This window comes from Podarcis cretensis (genome assembly GCF_951804945.1).
Source record: "Podarcis cretensis genome assembly, chromosome: 3".
NCBI lineage: Eukaryota > Metazoa > Chordata > Lepidosauria > Squamata > Lacertidae > Podarcis > Podarcis cretensis.
The window spans coordinates 28,787,037-28,803,726 of record NC_137172.1 but is presented as its reverse complement, the minus strand read 5'-3'; the positions used below and the strand labels follow the sequence as shown (position 1 = coordinate 28,803,726).

The 16,690-nt window shown below is 42.0% G+C and overlaps 1 protein-coding gene and 1 long non-coding RNA gene across 6 annotated transcripts in view; one reads left to right on the top strand and one right to left on the bottom strand.

The window, feature by feature from the left end:
• LOC307211984 overlaps positions 1-16,690 on the bottom strand; it is a 42,079-nt gene that overhangs the window by 24,258 nt on the left and 1,131 nt on the right. For 2 of the 5 annotated variants that reach the window (XR_013836684.1, XR_013836685.1), the window contains exon 2: positions 7,754-7,905. This is a non-coding gene — a long non-coding RNA (uncharacterized lncRNA). Of the gene's footprint in view, positions 1-7,741; positions 7,906-14,523; positions 14,586-15,906; positions 16,057-16,690 lie in introns of those variants that run through there. The other 3 variants (XR_013836686.1, XR_013836687.1, XR_013836688.1) reach the window with 3 other exon arrangements.
• Positions 14,666-16,690, top strand: part of USH2A (usherin) — a 446,098-nt gene continuing 444,073 nt past the window's right edge. The window contains exons 1-2 of the mRNA XM_079968364.1: positions 14,666-14,896; positions 15,558-16,221. Of these exons, the coding sequence (XP_079824490.1) occupies positions 15,737-16,221 (485 nt within the window). The 5' untranslated portion in view covers positions 14,666-14,896; positions 15,558-15,736. The remainder of the gene's footprint in view (positions 14,897-15,557; positions 16,222-16,690) is intronic.

Genomic DNA, 16,690 nt, shown 5'->3' with positions numbered 1-16,690 from the left:
TATATACGACATATATTGATTCGAAGAATACTAATATAATCATAAAAATGTTTAGAATCAATGTTGATAATTGTTAATAAGCTAATATAGCTGCCCAACAATAAATATAACTTGGGTGGCTTACAAACAAAACTATATTAGAAAATATATAATTAAAATTAACAGGAAGCATTACAGGACAGGCAAAAAAGTTTCCCCTCAAACACAAATGGTATAAGAAGTTTAAAGCCTAGATTTTAAAACATAATTTAAATTATGTTTGAATTACCTGCACCCAAAAGAGCATAGCAAAGGTGCCAAGTGAGCCTCTCTGGGGAGCCTATTCTATAGCCATGGTGCCACTACCAAAAAGGCCCTCTTAGTAAGCACTTGCCTAACTTCACTTGGCCTGGACATCTAGAGCAATACCTCAAAAGAAGATCTTAGGGTTCAGATAGGCATATGTGGGAGGAGGTAACCTGGTTCCAAACCATTAAAAGCAGCATTTAAAGTGGGCCTGAAAATATGTATGCCTATTTGAGCACGATACACTTGAATAATAAACCAGCAATATGCCTTAAAACAATTCAGCAAATTGAATTAAGATTCTCTATTGACTTTCTCTCTATCTCTCATGCACATTCTTTACACTTTATATCGAACTTTTCATACATCTTTATAGAGTCAGGAAAAATCAGCAGATCTACATTCTTTTTCTTTCTTTCTTTCTTTTCTACCAGAGTTGTTTAATTTGAGCAAATTAATTAAATTGAATAAAACTGGGTAAAAATGACATGTTTGATACAGCATTAATTACTCTCTATTATATCATGCCATTGCTGTAAAATCAGCTCCCAGAAGTCCTTTGAAATAAAGAGGCTGAAGGCACATGATATGACTGATCTCTTGGGGAGTAAGAGCCCAATACTGCCTAAGTTTGCATGAACCCTGTTACGGCTTTCCAGGTAATAAACACTGTTTTACAGACATCCTGTCTTCAAAACGAAACCATCTCTGTTTTGTTTTTGTATTTCACACATGCCCCTCACCGATGGGTGATGGAAAAGGAGAAAAGTTGGGTTCATTGCACACCTTCCAACAGCTCACAGAGCAAAGTAGGGCCATTGTTGCAGAATTGCAGGATTGAGGCCTGATAACCCAAGTGGGTCCCACAAGTCCAAATGCAAACATACAGTTATAGATGGGATACCAGAGTCTGCTAGTGAATATTAGAAACTAATAAAGGGTAGTATTTAGATAATATTTGGGATATGAAGAGAAAATACAGTCCACAGGTGGGATTCTTTTTGGGAAATGGCTGGGGGGGGGGTCGTCTACTTGCACGTCAAGCTGCAACATTTTAACTGGACTGCTGAATTCATACCTTGCCAGGGTTACTTATTTTTAAAATGGATAAATGGTGCCCAATAGCTGTTGTTTTGTGGCCTAGCTCCCCCTTCTTATGGTACTTAATCTTCAGAACAGACTGGGAGCCCTTCAATAAGAGACATTTTAAAATACAGAGGCGTTTCCTGACCGCCCTTCGTATAGAGGGTTAAAAGGTAAAAGGTAAAGGACCCCTGGACAGTTAAGTCCAGTCAAAGGTGACTATGGGGTGCAGCGCTCATGTCGCTTTTCAGGCCGAGGGAGCCGGGGTTTGTCTGCACACAGCTTTTCAGGTCATGACTAAACCGCTCCTGGCACTATGGGACACTGTGACAAGTGTCAGAGCACACGGAAACACTGTTTACGTACCTTCCTGCCGGAGCATTACCTATTTATTTACTTGCACTCGTGTGCTTTTGAACTGCTAGGTTGGCAGAAGCTGGGACAGAGCAACAGGAGCTCACCCCATCAGACAGACTCGAACTGCCAACCTTCCAATCAGCAAGCCCAAGATGCTCAGTGGTTTAGACCACAGCACCACCCACATCCCTTCACATAGACGACTGTCTTCTGTAAAAGAGGGCACAAGGCTGCCCTACTTAGTGCCCATCCATCCCATCAATTCATTAATGAGGCTTCATGCTTGATTTTTTTTCGGGGGGGGGGGGGCGTTGCTGATACAGATACTCTTTCGCCCTTGTTCCTGAGCTGCATTGTTCTTACTCAGGCTCAGGTGAGAAATGAGAATCCATATTTGCAAAAGGATTTTGTTGCAGCTCTGATGAATGAATTCCACCACAGCTATTCTGAACCAGTCTTCAGCAAACAAAGCAGACTAGGAGAACTAATCTGCACAGATTAATTTTGTTCTCCAGCCCCAGTTTATGGGACAGCAATCTTGCCATGCTTATTGATTATCAGACAAGACTACTAATCCCCTTAAGGTCATTTAGTGTACTTAATTAAAGAGCAGTTAGCAAGCTCCTTCCCCCACCCCAAGTAATAGTGCCTGTTAAAAGTGATTTGTACATTACCAATATGGTGCCTATTAATCTAAAGGTCTACTTGGCATTTATATTTTTCCTAAACACATACACACTCACACAAACATTGGGTAGGTCAAATTAGAGCTGAAAAAGACTATGCATTTAGTTGTTACATTGTCTATAAAGGGCAATTGTGAAGAGTGAAAATAGCTTTAAAGCATAAACATGTCAATTTTACAAAAATATATTGGGCTTGATCTATATTCCTGTAGGCTGATGGAACTGCCTGCTGCAGACAATTTGTGCTCTGAGCCAGTAGAAATAAAGGGAAGGAGATTGAGCCATAGAGTTAGTCCCTCCCACAAATGAACAACTGTACTCTGTTAACTTTAGATTTTCTCAAAACACAGGATTTGGCATGGTGCCTTCTATTCCATATGCACCTATACATTGCAGAGGAAAATGAAATTGCATAAAACACCACGTATATTTAGCTATAATATATCTTCACTCTACTATCCAACTACATGCTACAGTTATAGTACAGTTACTCAGTTGTTTGGTCCTTACAACCTCTGAGCTCCAGTCCTGTGTCTGGGCAGTTTCACCTGACTGATAACAATGAGAAACAGAGTTGGGTTTCATCAGCATATTGCTGGCACTATGCTTCAAATCACCTGATGACTCCCCCCCAGCAGCTATAAATATAGGGAAGTTTTTCATGTTTGATGTGGTTTTATAATATGTTGGAAGCCGCTCAGTGACTGGAGCAACCCAGTCAGTTGGGTGGTAACTAACACACACACACACAAGCATAAGGGAAAAGATGGAACCTTGCAGGACCTCACAGTTTAATTTCCATGGGGCTAGGCAGAGGTCCCTCACTGTCATCTTCTGTAACTGGATCTATAAGTAGGAGTCTGAATTACTGTTCGTCTGATTCCCAACCCAAAGAGCCAAACCAGCAAAATACTATGGTCAGTTGTATCAGAAGCTGCTTAGAGAGTCAGAATAACCCACAGTCCAACATTCTCCTTTGCCCCTTCTTGGCAGAGGCCATTCATTAAACCAAAAAAGGTCATTTTTGTGCCAAAACTGGACCGAAAGACATTGAAAAAGATTTGGATAACACATCTCTTCCAAGCACTCTTGGAGCTGTCTGACCAGATATTTGCAGCTGGGCAGAATTTGTCACAAACCTACAGATCCAGAGAGGGCTTTTAAAGCAGTGGGTACCATCTCACCTTCAAAGAAGAATTTATCACTCCTGGATCCCACCCAGTTAATCCCCTGCTGTTGGGTGGGGAACTGGATCTGGCTGGTGGTCCAGATCTTTATCTTCCTCATCCTCTGCAGGCCAAGTTTTGCAGGTAGGCCCACCTGTCAGTCAGCTGTCATCACAATGAAACCCTTTTTTGCCCCCATGTTTTAAAATCAAACTGTGCAAGCAAGTGCACAGCCTGCGAAACACCTATGAAAACTGTCTAGAAAACCAGACTATCAAGTAATGGTTGGGTTTTGCAGAAGTAACTGTGGTGTCTGCAAACCTTATGAGGCAGACCCAAGTCTCTATCTGTCCCATACATGACATCAGGTGTAGGGCGGATGGGTGTGACTTTGCCAAAATGTCCTTGTGGACCAAATGGGGAGGCCGAGCAGGCCTGAGGTTCCTTAACCCTGCCCTGGGAATACATGTTAATAGCCATGAAAGACAAGGATCAAGTATACATTTGGCTGGTTGTGCCTTTTCAAGGGCGTTCCCCATATCAGACTACAAAACTAATCCCATTTAACCTGTCTCACTGTATGTGCTTGAGATACCCACACAGTATGTGTAGCAATGGCAATATCAAGTTTAGCATGAATACAAGGGACTGTGCCTTCTAAGGACCTCTTATGTTTGTTACAGCAGCAGGTCTTCTAAGGACCTCATGTGTTTGTTACAGCAGGTCTCCAAGGCCTCCTTATCTGGACCAGAATTCAGTAACCCATTCACTACCGGGAATAGCTCTGCTGGACAGCTAGTTAAGGATGCTGTGCTCTTTCCTGTCTTCAGGCTCAGTCAATAAGAGGCTTGCACACTTTTCAGTCAAGCCATCACCTCATCTGCTTCATTATCTTTGATGAAGCTGACAGGAGCACATTTGTGGCACATCTTCCAGAGGTTGGCATCTGGTTGGCCACTGTGAGAACAGGATGCTGTGCTAGATGGGCCTCTGATCTGATGCAGCAGGGCCATTTTGTTCCTATTCAAGTCAATGGAACTATCCCCTTTGATTAATAGAAGCAGCTTGAGACCTACTTATTATTAACACTGGACAGTGTTGTGCACACACCCATAGTAATTTTAAATATTTAGATACCATTAAAATTGATGGATTCCTCTCCCCCGCCTGCTCCTGGTACCATTTAATTTGGATATTTTCAAGCAGCTTACCAGATAAAACCCTTTTTAATGTTCTATTTATTTATTTTAATACTGTTGCTTGGGATGCCTGTATAATCAGATAAGGATCATTAAATCACTTGTGATTAAATAGGATAATAATATTTGCTCACCCTATTAATATTAGAGCTTATGCTGACTGTATTTTTTTTGATATTTCGAATGAAGTTGTCATAATTTTTTTTCCAATTATATGAAAAGGCCATATTATCTCATTGTGAGGATTATGTCCCTTTACCTCATCTACCATAATGTCTGCACATATTGGACTTCAGATTTCCTCATGTTCTTAGCAGCTGACCTCAGGCATTTCTCTAGTCTCCCATCTGGCATCTGTTATTTATCCTCCATATAGTTTTAACTATGTTTCCACACTCACCCCCACCCCCCACCCAACATTCCTTAAGACACACTAAGAAGTAGCTGTTCATTTTCTCCATAGCCAACCATAATCTAAGTCATGTTCTGTTCACTAGCTAATATCTTTCATTGCCCTGTGCTATGAGCAAAGAAGTCTCTCGCTTAGTTTTCCCGGTCATTTGAAGAATGAAGAGTTTCAAGAGTTTACTCACAGGCTTCATCCACACGGCAGTTCATTCCATTTTCACAACATTTCCCTGTTAATTTCCACATTTTATTTGATCTTCCAGATAACGTAAGAGCCAGTTCCAGAACTATAGTGGAATATTGTGCCAGTTTACCACTCATTTTCATTTTACCTGGAAGCAAATAAGATGGAAATGACCACTTAATTTGCACTATATTCCATTATGGTTCCAGAAGTAGCTTTTACATCATGTGAATGCACAAATATAATGTGCAACTTAGCAGATAGAGAAAAGGCATGAGAACATAATACACTGCCATGTGGATGCAGCGCTGGTGCTGGCCCCATGCACCCAGGATTGTCCCAATACAAAGGACTGTGTTATCTGTGTTGTTGTTGTTGTTTAGTCATTTAGTCGTGTCCAACTCTTCGTGACCCCATGGACCAGAGCACGCCAGGCACTCCTGTCTTCCACTGCCTCTCAGAGAAGTTATCTGTGTTACCAAGGTCCAACTAGCCTCCATTGGGCATTTAGTGTTGGAGCATTCTTCCAGCAGAGATTCAGCAAAGGAGGAGGAAGAGTCTAAGAGCATCTTAATGGCCCACAGGTTTACTGTACCATGATCACTTTTAGCTGTTCTTGCTGCAACAGACATAACAGCACCTCTGGAAGCGTTAGTCAAAGGGATACATTTGAAACATACTTAGCATTATGTTTTTGACTGGATATAAAATCAATGGGACTTAGAGGCAGATGATTAGCATTGGACTCTTTGGGATTCTGCTCAAAAAGACTAGGTTCTATTCACAAATTTCCAAAGTCATACCAACTGGGAGAAGATACACTTGAGTTTAAATTACTTGCCCTAGATCACATTAATATGTTTGCTTCAGAGCTGACAATTCCATTCTTTTTTGTGACTTTCAATAATTACACTGCACAATCTGTTCCTTTATTAGTTCCCCAATGAATAATAATGTGCATTAAAAACTTGGCTGTATGGGGTGCAGCCCCTTACTTTGCATTTCTGCTGCTATAGCGAATACATATACGGACAAAATGCTTGTATGGCACCAGCTTAGCAGGAATGTTACTATTATAGTCTCAGCTCATTCATATACAACTATGTGCGAAAGCACTTTACAAAATACGTCCTGCCTGGCTCTTAAAAGTAAACCAAAATTCACACCAACTAACATTCCATAGCTGGATTCATTTCTTTCTATAAAACATTATCTTTCCCTTGCCTCTCAGATGTTCAGTTTAGACTACCTACCCTCAACATCTCTAAATCAAAAGTGATCTCTTTGTTCAGTGGAGGCTGGCTAAAATCTGAAGGAAAAAGTACTGTGGAATTGTGGTAAATTCAGCAGACTTGTTCTGACAATTTTAGCTAGCACCTGTAAGAATTTGTCCACGATGAGAAAAAAGTTGTGAAAAATAAAGAGTTTTCTGTAACCAAGGAGGTCCACAAAATTGCAGGACCATTTATTCTAGTTGATTTATTCTAAAGGTGCTGCCAGACTGTCACTGTTTTGTGAGAGGGATTCAAAAGCATACTGCAAACTTACTTTTGCACTTTTTAAAAGTAAGAGGGATTTTGTGAGTGGGATTAAATTGTTTTGCTGCCCTAGCACAACAAATGTACTTCAACAAAGAAACAGACTATTTTTGTGGTTACAAAAGTGATGGGGAAAGGCACTGAAAAGCATGGGATTATAAACACTCTGCAAGCAAATAAGCATGATGAGTGCTCATTGTCACATATCCATCCCACAAACAAGCCAGAAGGAACGCTCAGTAAAGACCAGATATAGTCTAACCTCTGCATAAGCTTTGTGTAAGCAAATCAGGATGAATACTCAATCAACAGACAATTTCCCCAACATGCACTTTTCTAAATATAACTCTGGTTGAATACTACCCATCAGGAGACATGCATGTCTTCAAGAGTCAGGGGCCACATGTGAAGTTCAGCCCATGGTATCTGTCAGGGAACTGCCATCAGAGCTGGAGGCGGAGGGAAGGCTCCAGAGGGATGCCGGAGAGGGTCCCAGTAGGGAGAGAGGCAGCCCATCTGCTGGGGAAGGAAATCAGCGTAACACCAGTGGAGAAGGGGGGCAGAGAGGGGATTTGGAGAGGAGGCTCCAAGACTCTTCGCCAGAAACCAGCGGGGAGAGCACGGGTACTCCGCTGCCCACTCCCTCCCTGCACAGAAGACTTCTCTTCAGGGGGGTTATGTGACATTGCAGCAGCCCAGACAATGTGCCAAGGTGTGTGTGTGGTAGGGAATTCCTTGCTGTACCTTTCCAGTATTTCTCTCCCCCCCCCCCCAGTATCCACTTTCCTCAGTACTCTTCCTCCTCCAACCATCCCTCTCTGGCTTCCCTGCTTACTCAGCTGCTTACACATTGCTGGCATCTGTCTGATGCATCCTCTTCATCTTTGTCACCCATGGCATTTGTGGAAGGAGAGATGCTGAGTCTTGTTTGCCTAGAGGTTGCATTGTCTAATTTGGAAGCCATTCACTTTAATCCTGGGTGGCAGGAGCTGGCTGTGCCTGTTGATGAGATAAGGAACTTCACACATGCTTAGATGCACACCTTTATGTAATGCTTCTAGTGAGACATATGACTGAAAATGGATTTGAGTATTTGACTCAGTGTTAACCCCTGCATTTGAACTTCCTTTCAGAGTTTTGAACCGCCACCATTTTCTTTGTTCTTTATATCTGTGTGCCCCCTGTGTTTTCATTAACACCCTATTTGAATAATCCCTTCACTATTATAATTCTGCATTCAGATGAATTAATATATACTGTTGATCCCTACAGTGCATTGATTTCTTACAGTTATTCCCAACCATGGCTACCCAGAAGTAAATCCTGCTGAATTTGGTGGGGAATACTCACAGGTAAATGAGCTAGGATTGCAGCCTTAAATGTCAGTTGTGGATTCTTTCTTGGCCACTGAAGAAATACAGCCATTGCAGGCCCCTTGGGTTAGGAAATGTCTCTCTGTGTCCAGCGGCATGGATAAGAGATGGTATCTTCTTGTTCCTCCTGCATTTTCACCCCTGAGCATTTTCTTCATAAGGCTCTTGAACAGAAAGTGCCTGCTAGTGCTCTTTTCCTCTCAAATATATTCATCTTTTGTAATCAGAACTGAGGAATCTTCATGCTGCCATGTGGAGATCCTGAGGGGACCCCATTGAAACATCATTCATGCCTGAGATTGGAGGACACCAGCAGCAAAATGTAATGAGACAGCAGAAAGTGGCACAAACGAACAAACTCTCAAGGGTATTTGTTTCACATGATACCATGTAGCTGAACTAGTTGTGGCCACAAAACACATGCAAGACACTGAACTCATCTGACAAGCAAGTACAGCGGTGCTGCTCGTTTGGAGCAAACACATAGATCCCTAAACGGAACTTAAGATGTATTAAAAGGGGCTTGGGACTGATGGTGTGAGAGAGACCAAAGATACTGGCCAATTAATATGTATTATTATTATTTTAAAAAGCTTGGTTTCCAGAATTTGCTGCAGCAAGGCTATGGCTTACAATCTCTCTGCACCTCTCTCTGGTGCTCTTTTGTAACCACAAAAAGCAGATTGAAAGCTTTTCCTTCTGCTATTAAACAAAGCACTATTCTGGTACATTCCCTGTGCTGTTGGATTGGTGAGGTACTGTGGGAGGATGAGGAGGTACTGGGTTCCTGAGATCAGAGGAAGATGCCTGTGAAGGTCCTGGGTCCGGTTCTACCACCCTGGCTCTATGGCAAGTTGTTCAGTTGGCTTCTGCCTGTCCATTGCAAGTCACCCAGTTGCACCTTGGCTGCAACAGAGTTCTCTCTCCTTGCTTGAATTATGCTTGTAATAAGCATGCGGTTTTGCGGTTTGTGTTTGGTTGAGGTGTAGGTGTGCTTGAGGCACCATATGGGGAAAGCCACATCCACACATCCTACACCCGATATCATGCATCTCTTCAAAGGAACAATCAGGCAGATAACTTGCTCAAGGATAGGGCTGCTGATGTCCCTGTGCTGTAACTCCCAAGCTCAAGGGCTTTTGACAGGTAGGTGGGACAACCCACCTTTCAATAATGTTTTTTTAAAATTAACACACACACACACACACACACACACACACACACACACACACACCCAAATAATAAAACTGTTAACAATAATAACTGGGCACAAGTCTAGATATGTAATACAATCTCCCTCCTGTGAATTATGTGACATCATGTTGATGTGATTGACAGGTGAGTTGTTCCACTCACTTGACAATATCTGATCCCCAGAATCCAAAAGGCTCTGCACCTGTGCCCTAGGTCATGGATTGCCTACCTATATAAAGTAGTTCAAGAACGTATAGTTGCACATCAAACCTTTCACTTTTGGAAAACTGATTTTTTTTTTTTAACAACATAGCATTGTTTATTTGCTAAAAGTTAGCTGGCCTAAACATAGACCCTCCTGGGCACTTGACTGCATCAAAGAGCTTGTTACCGTTTTGCACTTCCTGCTCAAGAGAATTGCTGGGCCATGTTCTTGCTGGGCATTTGCCTCTCAGATTTGGCTGTGCAGAGAAATTACAGCTAACTGCACCTGGCAATGATTTTACAGGACTACTATCTCAGGTGCTCTGGCCTCACTAATGTGATCTCTCCAATTATCGGTAGGCTAGGCTGGCAAGTGATCACAGCACCCCAAGCATATCTCCACCTCTAGACTTCAGTTTTCTGAGGAGTTGGAGCTGGATGTGTGGAAATGCTTGCAGCACTGTGTTCACTTGCCAGCCCAGTAAACAGAAATTGCAGATAACCCCCTTCAACAATGGTTAATGACAGCTTTCTGGTTTGTTTACCTGCTAGAAAGGAGGAAAAGAGGAAGCACGGGTTCACAAAGCCTGTGTATACTCTAGTTTATTAAACCAGTGAAAACCAGGCAACAAGTTTAAACTTGACTTGTTAATCATGGTTTCCCTAAACAATGGTTTGTTGTTACATATGTGCCTTGGCTTAATCCTAGTTTGTTGGGTTGCGTAACACCCACTGCTCATGTGGTTCTAGTGCATGTTCCCTTCATCAAGATCAAGGGACAGTGCAAGTGGATGGAACACATGTGTAAGGGTTTGATCATATAAATATGGCTGCACCTTATCTTTGTGGTTTGTTGGGACATTCAGCAAGTCAAAGTTAGCCAAAGCATGGTTTTAGCACTATGACCAAACCCAGCCCAGATGAGAGACTGGAGAAAATTCACCAGCTCAGCAACCAGTCAGATTTATCTCTAAGTTGCCTACTTCTCATAATACGACCCAGTAATGGAAAGAAATTGGTGAATGGGTTTGTTGTCAGGAGCTTGTTGTTTCGAAGAAACTTTCAGCTCTGCCTCTCTAGTAACAAAGGAAATACTGGTGCTAAAAGATGCTGTGTGATGTATGGCATTTTTAAAGCTGTTAAAAGGCTCTTAACAGGTCTATAAAATATTTGCCTCCTCCTCCTGCTTCTTCAGAAATTTTTACTTTAGTATTTATCTCCTTGGTTTATACTGAATTTCCTCCCCTTTAAAACACAAGTTATTAATTATTTCTGAGATGTCAGTATCCAGCTCCCCCTCCAGCTATTAAAAATGTACATGCTTGGTAGTTTTATTATTTAGCATTGAGCAACTTGTACAAAAAGAACCCTGCAAATCAATCAAATTGGACACGAAAATTCATAGCTTTATCATGTCATATCATAGCTTTTCGTGTTCATTTTCTGTATAAATTGGAGGGTGGGGCTAAAGAGTATAACAAATATTAAGTTTTTGTTCCAGGTAGTCCTGGAATTTTGCACTGGGTGATGGAGTGAAATTGATCCAGCTCATGCACTGCTGGGTAATTTCTTTGTTAAGTCTTTCTATCCGTAAGAAGAAACAATACCTCAGGAGTTATGTAAGTAGCAAGGACAGATCAAATGTTGAAGGTCAGTGCTTCAGCATTTACAACAATCTATTCATATATGTAAAATATATTGCAATAAACTCTGAATACCAAATACATTGTTAGAATTTTGCAAAGAGGTAAAATTTGGTGAACAGAATACAAAGCAAAATTGATGGATGGAGGGATCAATTATGAATTAAGGTGTTCAACTTTAATTATTCTAATATTTAAAAGGGAATGCTGCCAGAGGTCATATGTGCACTACAAATTTGGTGGGGAAATTATGTTTCTCCCCCATTTTCCATAATTATCAGCAAAAATCTACGATAGATCATGATGGAAAAGCAATAAGGCAGAGGGAGGGAGCAAACTGTTGGTCTCCTGTTCTCCTCGCCTTTCGTAATCAAATCACTTTGTGAATAATGTGATCAGTCCAGAATTATCTCAGGTCAAGTAGGCATTCTCAGGATGAGCTGCATTTAGTTCCCTCATTTTCTTACCTGAGCCTTTTGTATGATTTGAAATCACCAGAGATTTGTTTAGTCGTTTAGTCGTGTCCGACTCTTCGTGACCCCATGGACCAGAGCACGCCAGGCACCCCTGTCTTCCACTGCCTCCCGCAGTTTGGTCAAATTCATGCTGGTAGCTTTAAGAACACTATCCAACCATCTCGTCCTCTGTTGTCCCCTTCTCCTTGTGCCCTCCGTCTTTCCCAACATCAGGGTCTTTTCCAGAGAGTCTTCTCTTCTCATGAGGTGGCCAAAGTATTGGAGCCTCAGCTTCAGGATCTGTCCATCTAGTGAGCACTCAGGGCTGATTTCCTTAAGAATGGATGCGTTTGATCTTCTTGCAGTCCATGGGACTCTCAAGAGTCTCCTCCAGCACCATAATTCAAAAGCATCACTTTTTCGGCGATCAGCCTTCTTTATGGTCCAGCTCTCACTTCCATACATCACTACTGGGAAAACCATAGCTTTAACTATACGGACCTTTGTTGGCAGAGATTACTCTGTTTTGGAGATGGTTTCCACTCACCTTGAAAGCCATGTAAATTCCAAGTAAATAAGTGAGAAGGGGATGTCTGCAGATGACTCAAGTCATTATCCTTCTTGCTTCTTTACTTTGAATTGGCCATTGCTGCTAGCAGATGTCTCTCTGTGCAAAAACTCTATCCTCACAGAGGAATGCAGGGGAGTGCAACACTGGGAATTTTTTTTTTTAATAGTGCAGAACCAATGACATCACCTTCTAGGCCACAACCAGATTCTGAAACGCCCATCCCAGCCATGTGTGCCTGTCTCCATGGCTATATTTGAAGAACCATTCTATATTTGGTCTATGTTTGAGTACCCTTTCTTTTATTGATTTTGGTTCTCCCAGCTGCTTTTTATTTCACCGTTTTGCTTACTTATTCTGCTACTTTTATGCTCTTCATTTCTTTTTCTGTTTTATTTTTGGGTTATATTTTTATTATAAGCCATCTTGACAGCTGGCATTGTATGCATTTCCCTACACATTTCCCCCCTGTAAAAATATGCATTTCTGTATTTTATTTTTTTAAAACCACATCCCAAAATTTAGAGTGGTATGTGGTATGCAATCCAGTCTCATTCTAGGTAAGTATGGAAGCTATGAATTAGGCCAGTTTATGTGTTTCTTTATTCTTATATTTATATCCCCCCTTTTCTTCAAGGACCTCAAGGTGGCATCTCCCTCTTCAACAATCCTGTGAGGTAGGCTCTTTTGGGGACAGTGACTGGCTCAAAGTCACTAAGTGGGCCTCATGGCTGAGTAGGGATTTGAATCCTAGTTTCACATCTAGTCCAGCACTCTAACTACGACACCACACTGCCTTTAAAATGTGGACTGACCAAAATTCTTCTCCATCCCTAGTTGTGTTACTGGGCCACCTGACAAATGAACCGAGGAACATATACAAATATTGTGATAGTTGATTGGTTCTAAAACATTGCACCTTAGGAGCCCTACTGATGGAGTTTGGGTTTTTTTATATAAAAAAGCCTGTGAGATAATATATCACTCAGATCCTGGGTCTTTTGGTATACAACACTGTTCCTGGTGTGAGCCTTATTGACCCAGGGCCTTTTTGGTGGCAGTTTCCCATTTGTGGAATGCCCTTCCTCATGTGGTGCATCTGTCTCCCACATGACCAAGTCTAATAAGGAATTTAAAAACATTCCTGTTTACTCAGGCATTTAATGGCCGAAAGACACTGTTCTCAGCAACATTGAGACTACCAGTTGAAGGGATGTTAGCTGCTTTTGGAAAGTAGTAAACTTTTAAAGATTATATATATATATATATATATATATATATATATATATATATATATATATATTGTTGTTACCATTATTACTATTATTACTATTAATATCTTTACCAGCCTGGGCTTCTTCGGAAAGAAAGGCAGGATATAAATTGAGTAAATAATATTGAGGAATTCAGCCCCGTCATGTGATTAGAATCTGTTCCAGTCCTGTCACCTGAGGCACTTTAACAGTCATGGCTCCCCTCAGTGACTCCTGAGAATTCTCGTTTGTTAAGGTTGCTGGCCTCGCCAAACTATAATTCCCAACACCCTTAATAAATGATAGTTCCCAGGATTCTCCATGGCTATTAAAGTGGTGGGATTTTAAGCACACGGTGTGGGTGTGAGCAGGGAAACCTGACTTATTTGGTGGTGGGGTTCCCCTCCCCTCCCACTCCCCCCCCCCCAGGGGAGGGGTGATACTGTAGTATTGCTTTCCTCTGGTGGGAAAGAAGCTTTGTCTGCCATTTTGACAACTACAAAGATTCTGTGGCTGAAGCAGCAGGTGAAACGCAGGGAATGGAAACCCCTGAACACAAAGGCAGGGAATAAGAACCAATTTGTTGCCACTGGCTGTATTAAATATTTTATGCTTTGAATTTGAGCAACAATGCGAGAGTGTGCTGACACACTGCTTTTCCCTCACACACATGAAGCGTGTTGAGAGAGAGAGAGTGGAAAACAACAGCAACATAACCTCCCCCCCTCACAACCCCCATTGGTGTTGACGGCATATTCTACGCTGCTGCTTTAAAATTAGATATGCACTGTTGTGTCCTGAGTGCTTCAGACTTGCCCCCCCGCACCCCCCCCCCCGCTGCGATTAAGAGTCCTGCATGTAAGTATGAGGAGAGCAGACAGTTTCCTGGCATCCCACTTAAAGTGCTTACTGTCTGAGATACTTTACCTGGGAACCTGAGTGTTCCTTCCACAGTGCCTCCTGCCAAGGCCTGTTTACTAAGAATTACTGGGGGTAACTCCACGGTTGCCAGGCAACGGGAACTAGTGTTCCTGCCATTTGAACCAATTGTCAAACCGAAGGTTTGAGCAGTCGTCTCTTTGAAATGCAATAAATAACAACAACAACTCAACTTACCTATCAATAACAATTACACGGTATTGTGTATATATATATATGTATATGCGCCAAGTTATCTATCTATAGTATCGGAAAGAGCACAGACATTTGCTAGGAAGAGGGTCACGCAGGACAGATGGTGATATGTTTTTAATCAGCTTTGCTGAGAGCTAAAAGGAGCTGCGTGAAATGGACAATCGGGGTAAGACGCAAAGTGCTTTGCAAACTTAAAGTTGTGTGTGTATGTGTATTTAACCTTAGAGTATCTTTTCAAAAATGTGCCATGTGTTTATATACTTCTAAATGCCATGTTTAAATTACTTTGCATGCTAAGAAGGTGGGGTTTTTTGTTTTTGCTTGCAGTTGTTGGCATTGTGTGAGTTAAGGGTCTCTGCACTGCAAAGATAGAATTGTAAAGCTGTGGCTCTATGTAGCTCAACTATAGAAAACTCTGTGGCTGAAATAAAATACATGGTCCACATGCAAATACAGAATTTGAAGTTTCAGATAGTTGTGCCAAAATATTTTTTTAAAAAAATTCCTATATCGTGGGCTTCATGCTTCACATATGCATTTGTCCATCAAAGTTACCTTGTGATTATAATTCTTCCTTATATCTAGTTCTGCATTTTGCTTAGGTATTATACAACTTCATTTATGTGGGGTTATTTAAATCCAGAAGATAAGAAGCTCAGACAAGGGAGAATCATATTCATATGCCATTACAGTGATAAAATAGATTTTCTATTGCATCTGATGTCTCTCCTCCCCAGCAGATGTAGGTCAGTCTGGCCTTAGGTATATGCATGATTATGTACAAAGCACCCATTTCCCTTATACATTGTTTTTCTGTTGGCTTTCAGGTGTTAACCACTTCCCACGTGTCTGCTGCTGGTTATGACACGGGCGACACCCTCAGGATTTCAGATTAAGATGAAATGCTGCGTCATCTCTAAACCAGGCTACCCAAGGGCATTGCCACTGATGCAGTCATCATTACTTATTTAGGGATGCCTTATCAAGAGGAGACCTTCCTGTAAACATGATTTGCCTGGCTCTTCCCTTGCACTGTGGTTTCTTGTTCCATGCCATTGAAACATTCATAATGGCTCATTATACATCTTTACCCCTGGCCAGCTCTCAGGGGCACTTCCCAAGACTTGAAAATGTGGGTTCTTTCAAAAACATTTCCATTGTGCCAACCCAGGCTACCTGTGGGCTGCCAGACCGGAGTGCTTTTTGTCAAAGCTCTGCTGCTGTAGAAAGTATCCTCTCCTGTACCCAGCAGTTTTGCATTCAGGAGTGCCCATACAGATCATCACCTGCCCCTTATGCTGCCATCCTCTCAAAAGGTCAGGGTGCCTGCATCACAAAAGACAAGAATGACCTGCATCCTGGATCACTGAGCAACTCATCAAGCTTTATTTTTCATAACCTAAAGGGTTGCTTTTCCACTCCCCACGCTCGGAAGCTTGGGACATCATTTACCTTAATAGTGTGGTTGAAACCTGAGAAAGAAGGTGTAATGTAAGTAGCTGGCAGGTGTTGACTTAATCTGTAAAATCAGTCATAGTAGTAGCATACAAAGTTACTGTTCAGGTGTATATAAAATGGATGTGACAACCTGATCCTTACTCTGAGCATATTACAATTCTAGTCTGGCTGCACTGGCATCCAAAATGTTCCCACTTTCCAGGGGAAATTCAAAGTACTGCTTTTTACCTATAGAACTTTACTTAGCTTGGTGGCCTGCTACCAAGGATGCTTTTTCCATTATGTGCTTACTTGAACCTTGAGGTCATAAAAAGAGGACTGCCAAATACCCTCTCTGACAGACAGTGGCGTAGCGTGGGGGGTGCAGGGGGGGCCGGCCGCACCGGCCGCAACATCTGGGGGTTAGGGTTAGGGGGCACAAATCCACGGGTTAGGGGGCACAAATCCACGGGTCAGGGGGTGCAAATTACTTGCCTTGCCCCGGGTGCTGACAACCCACGCT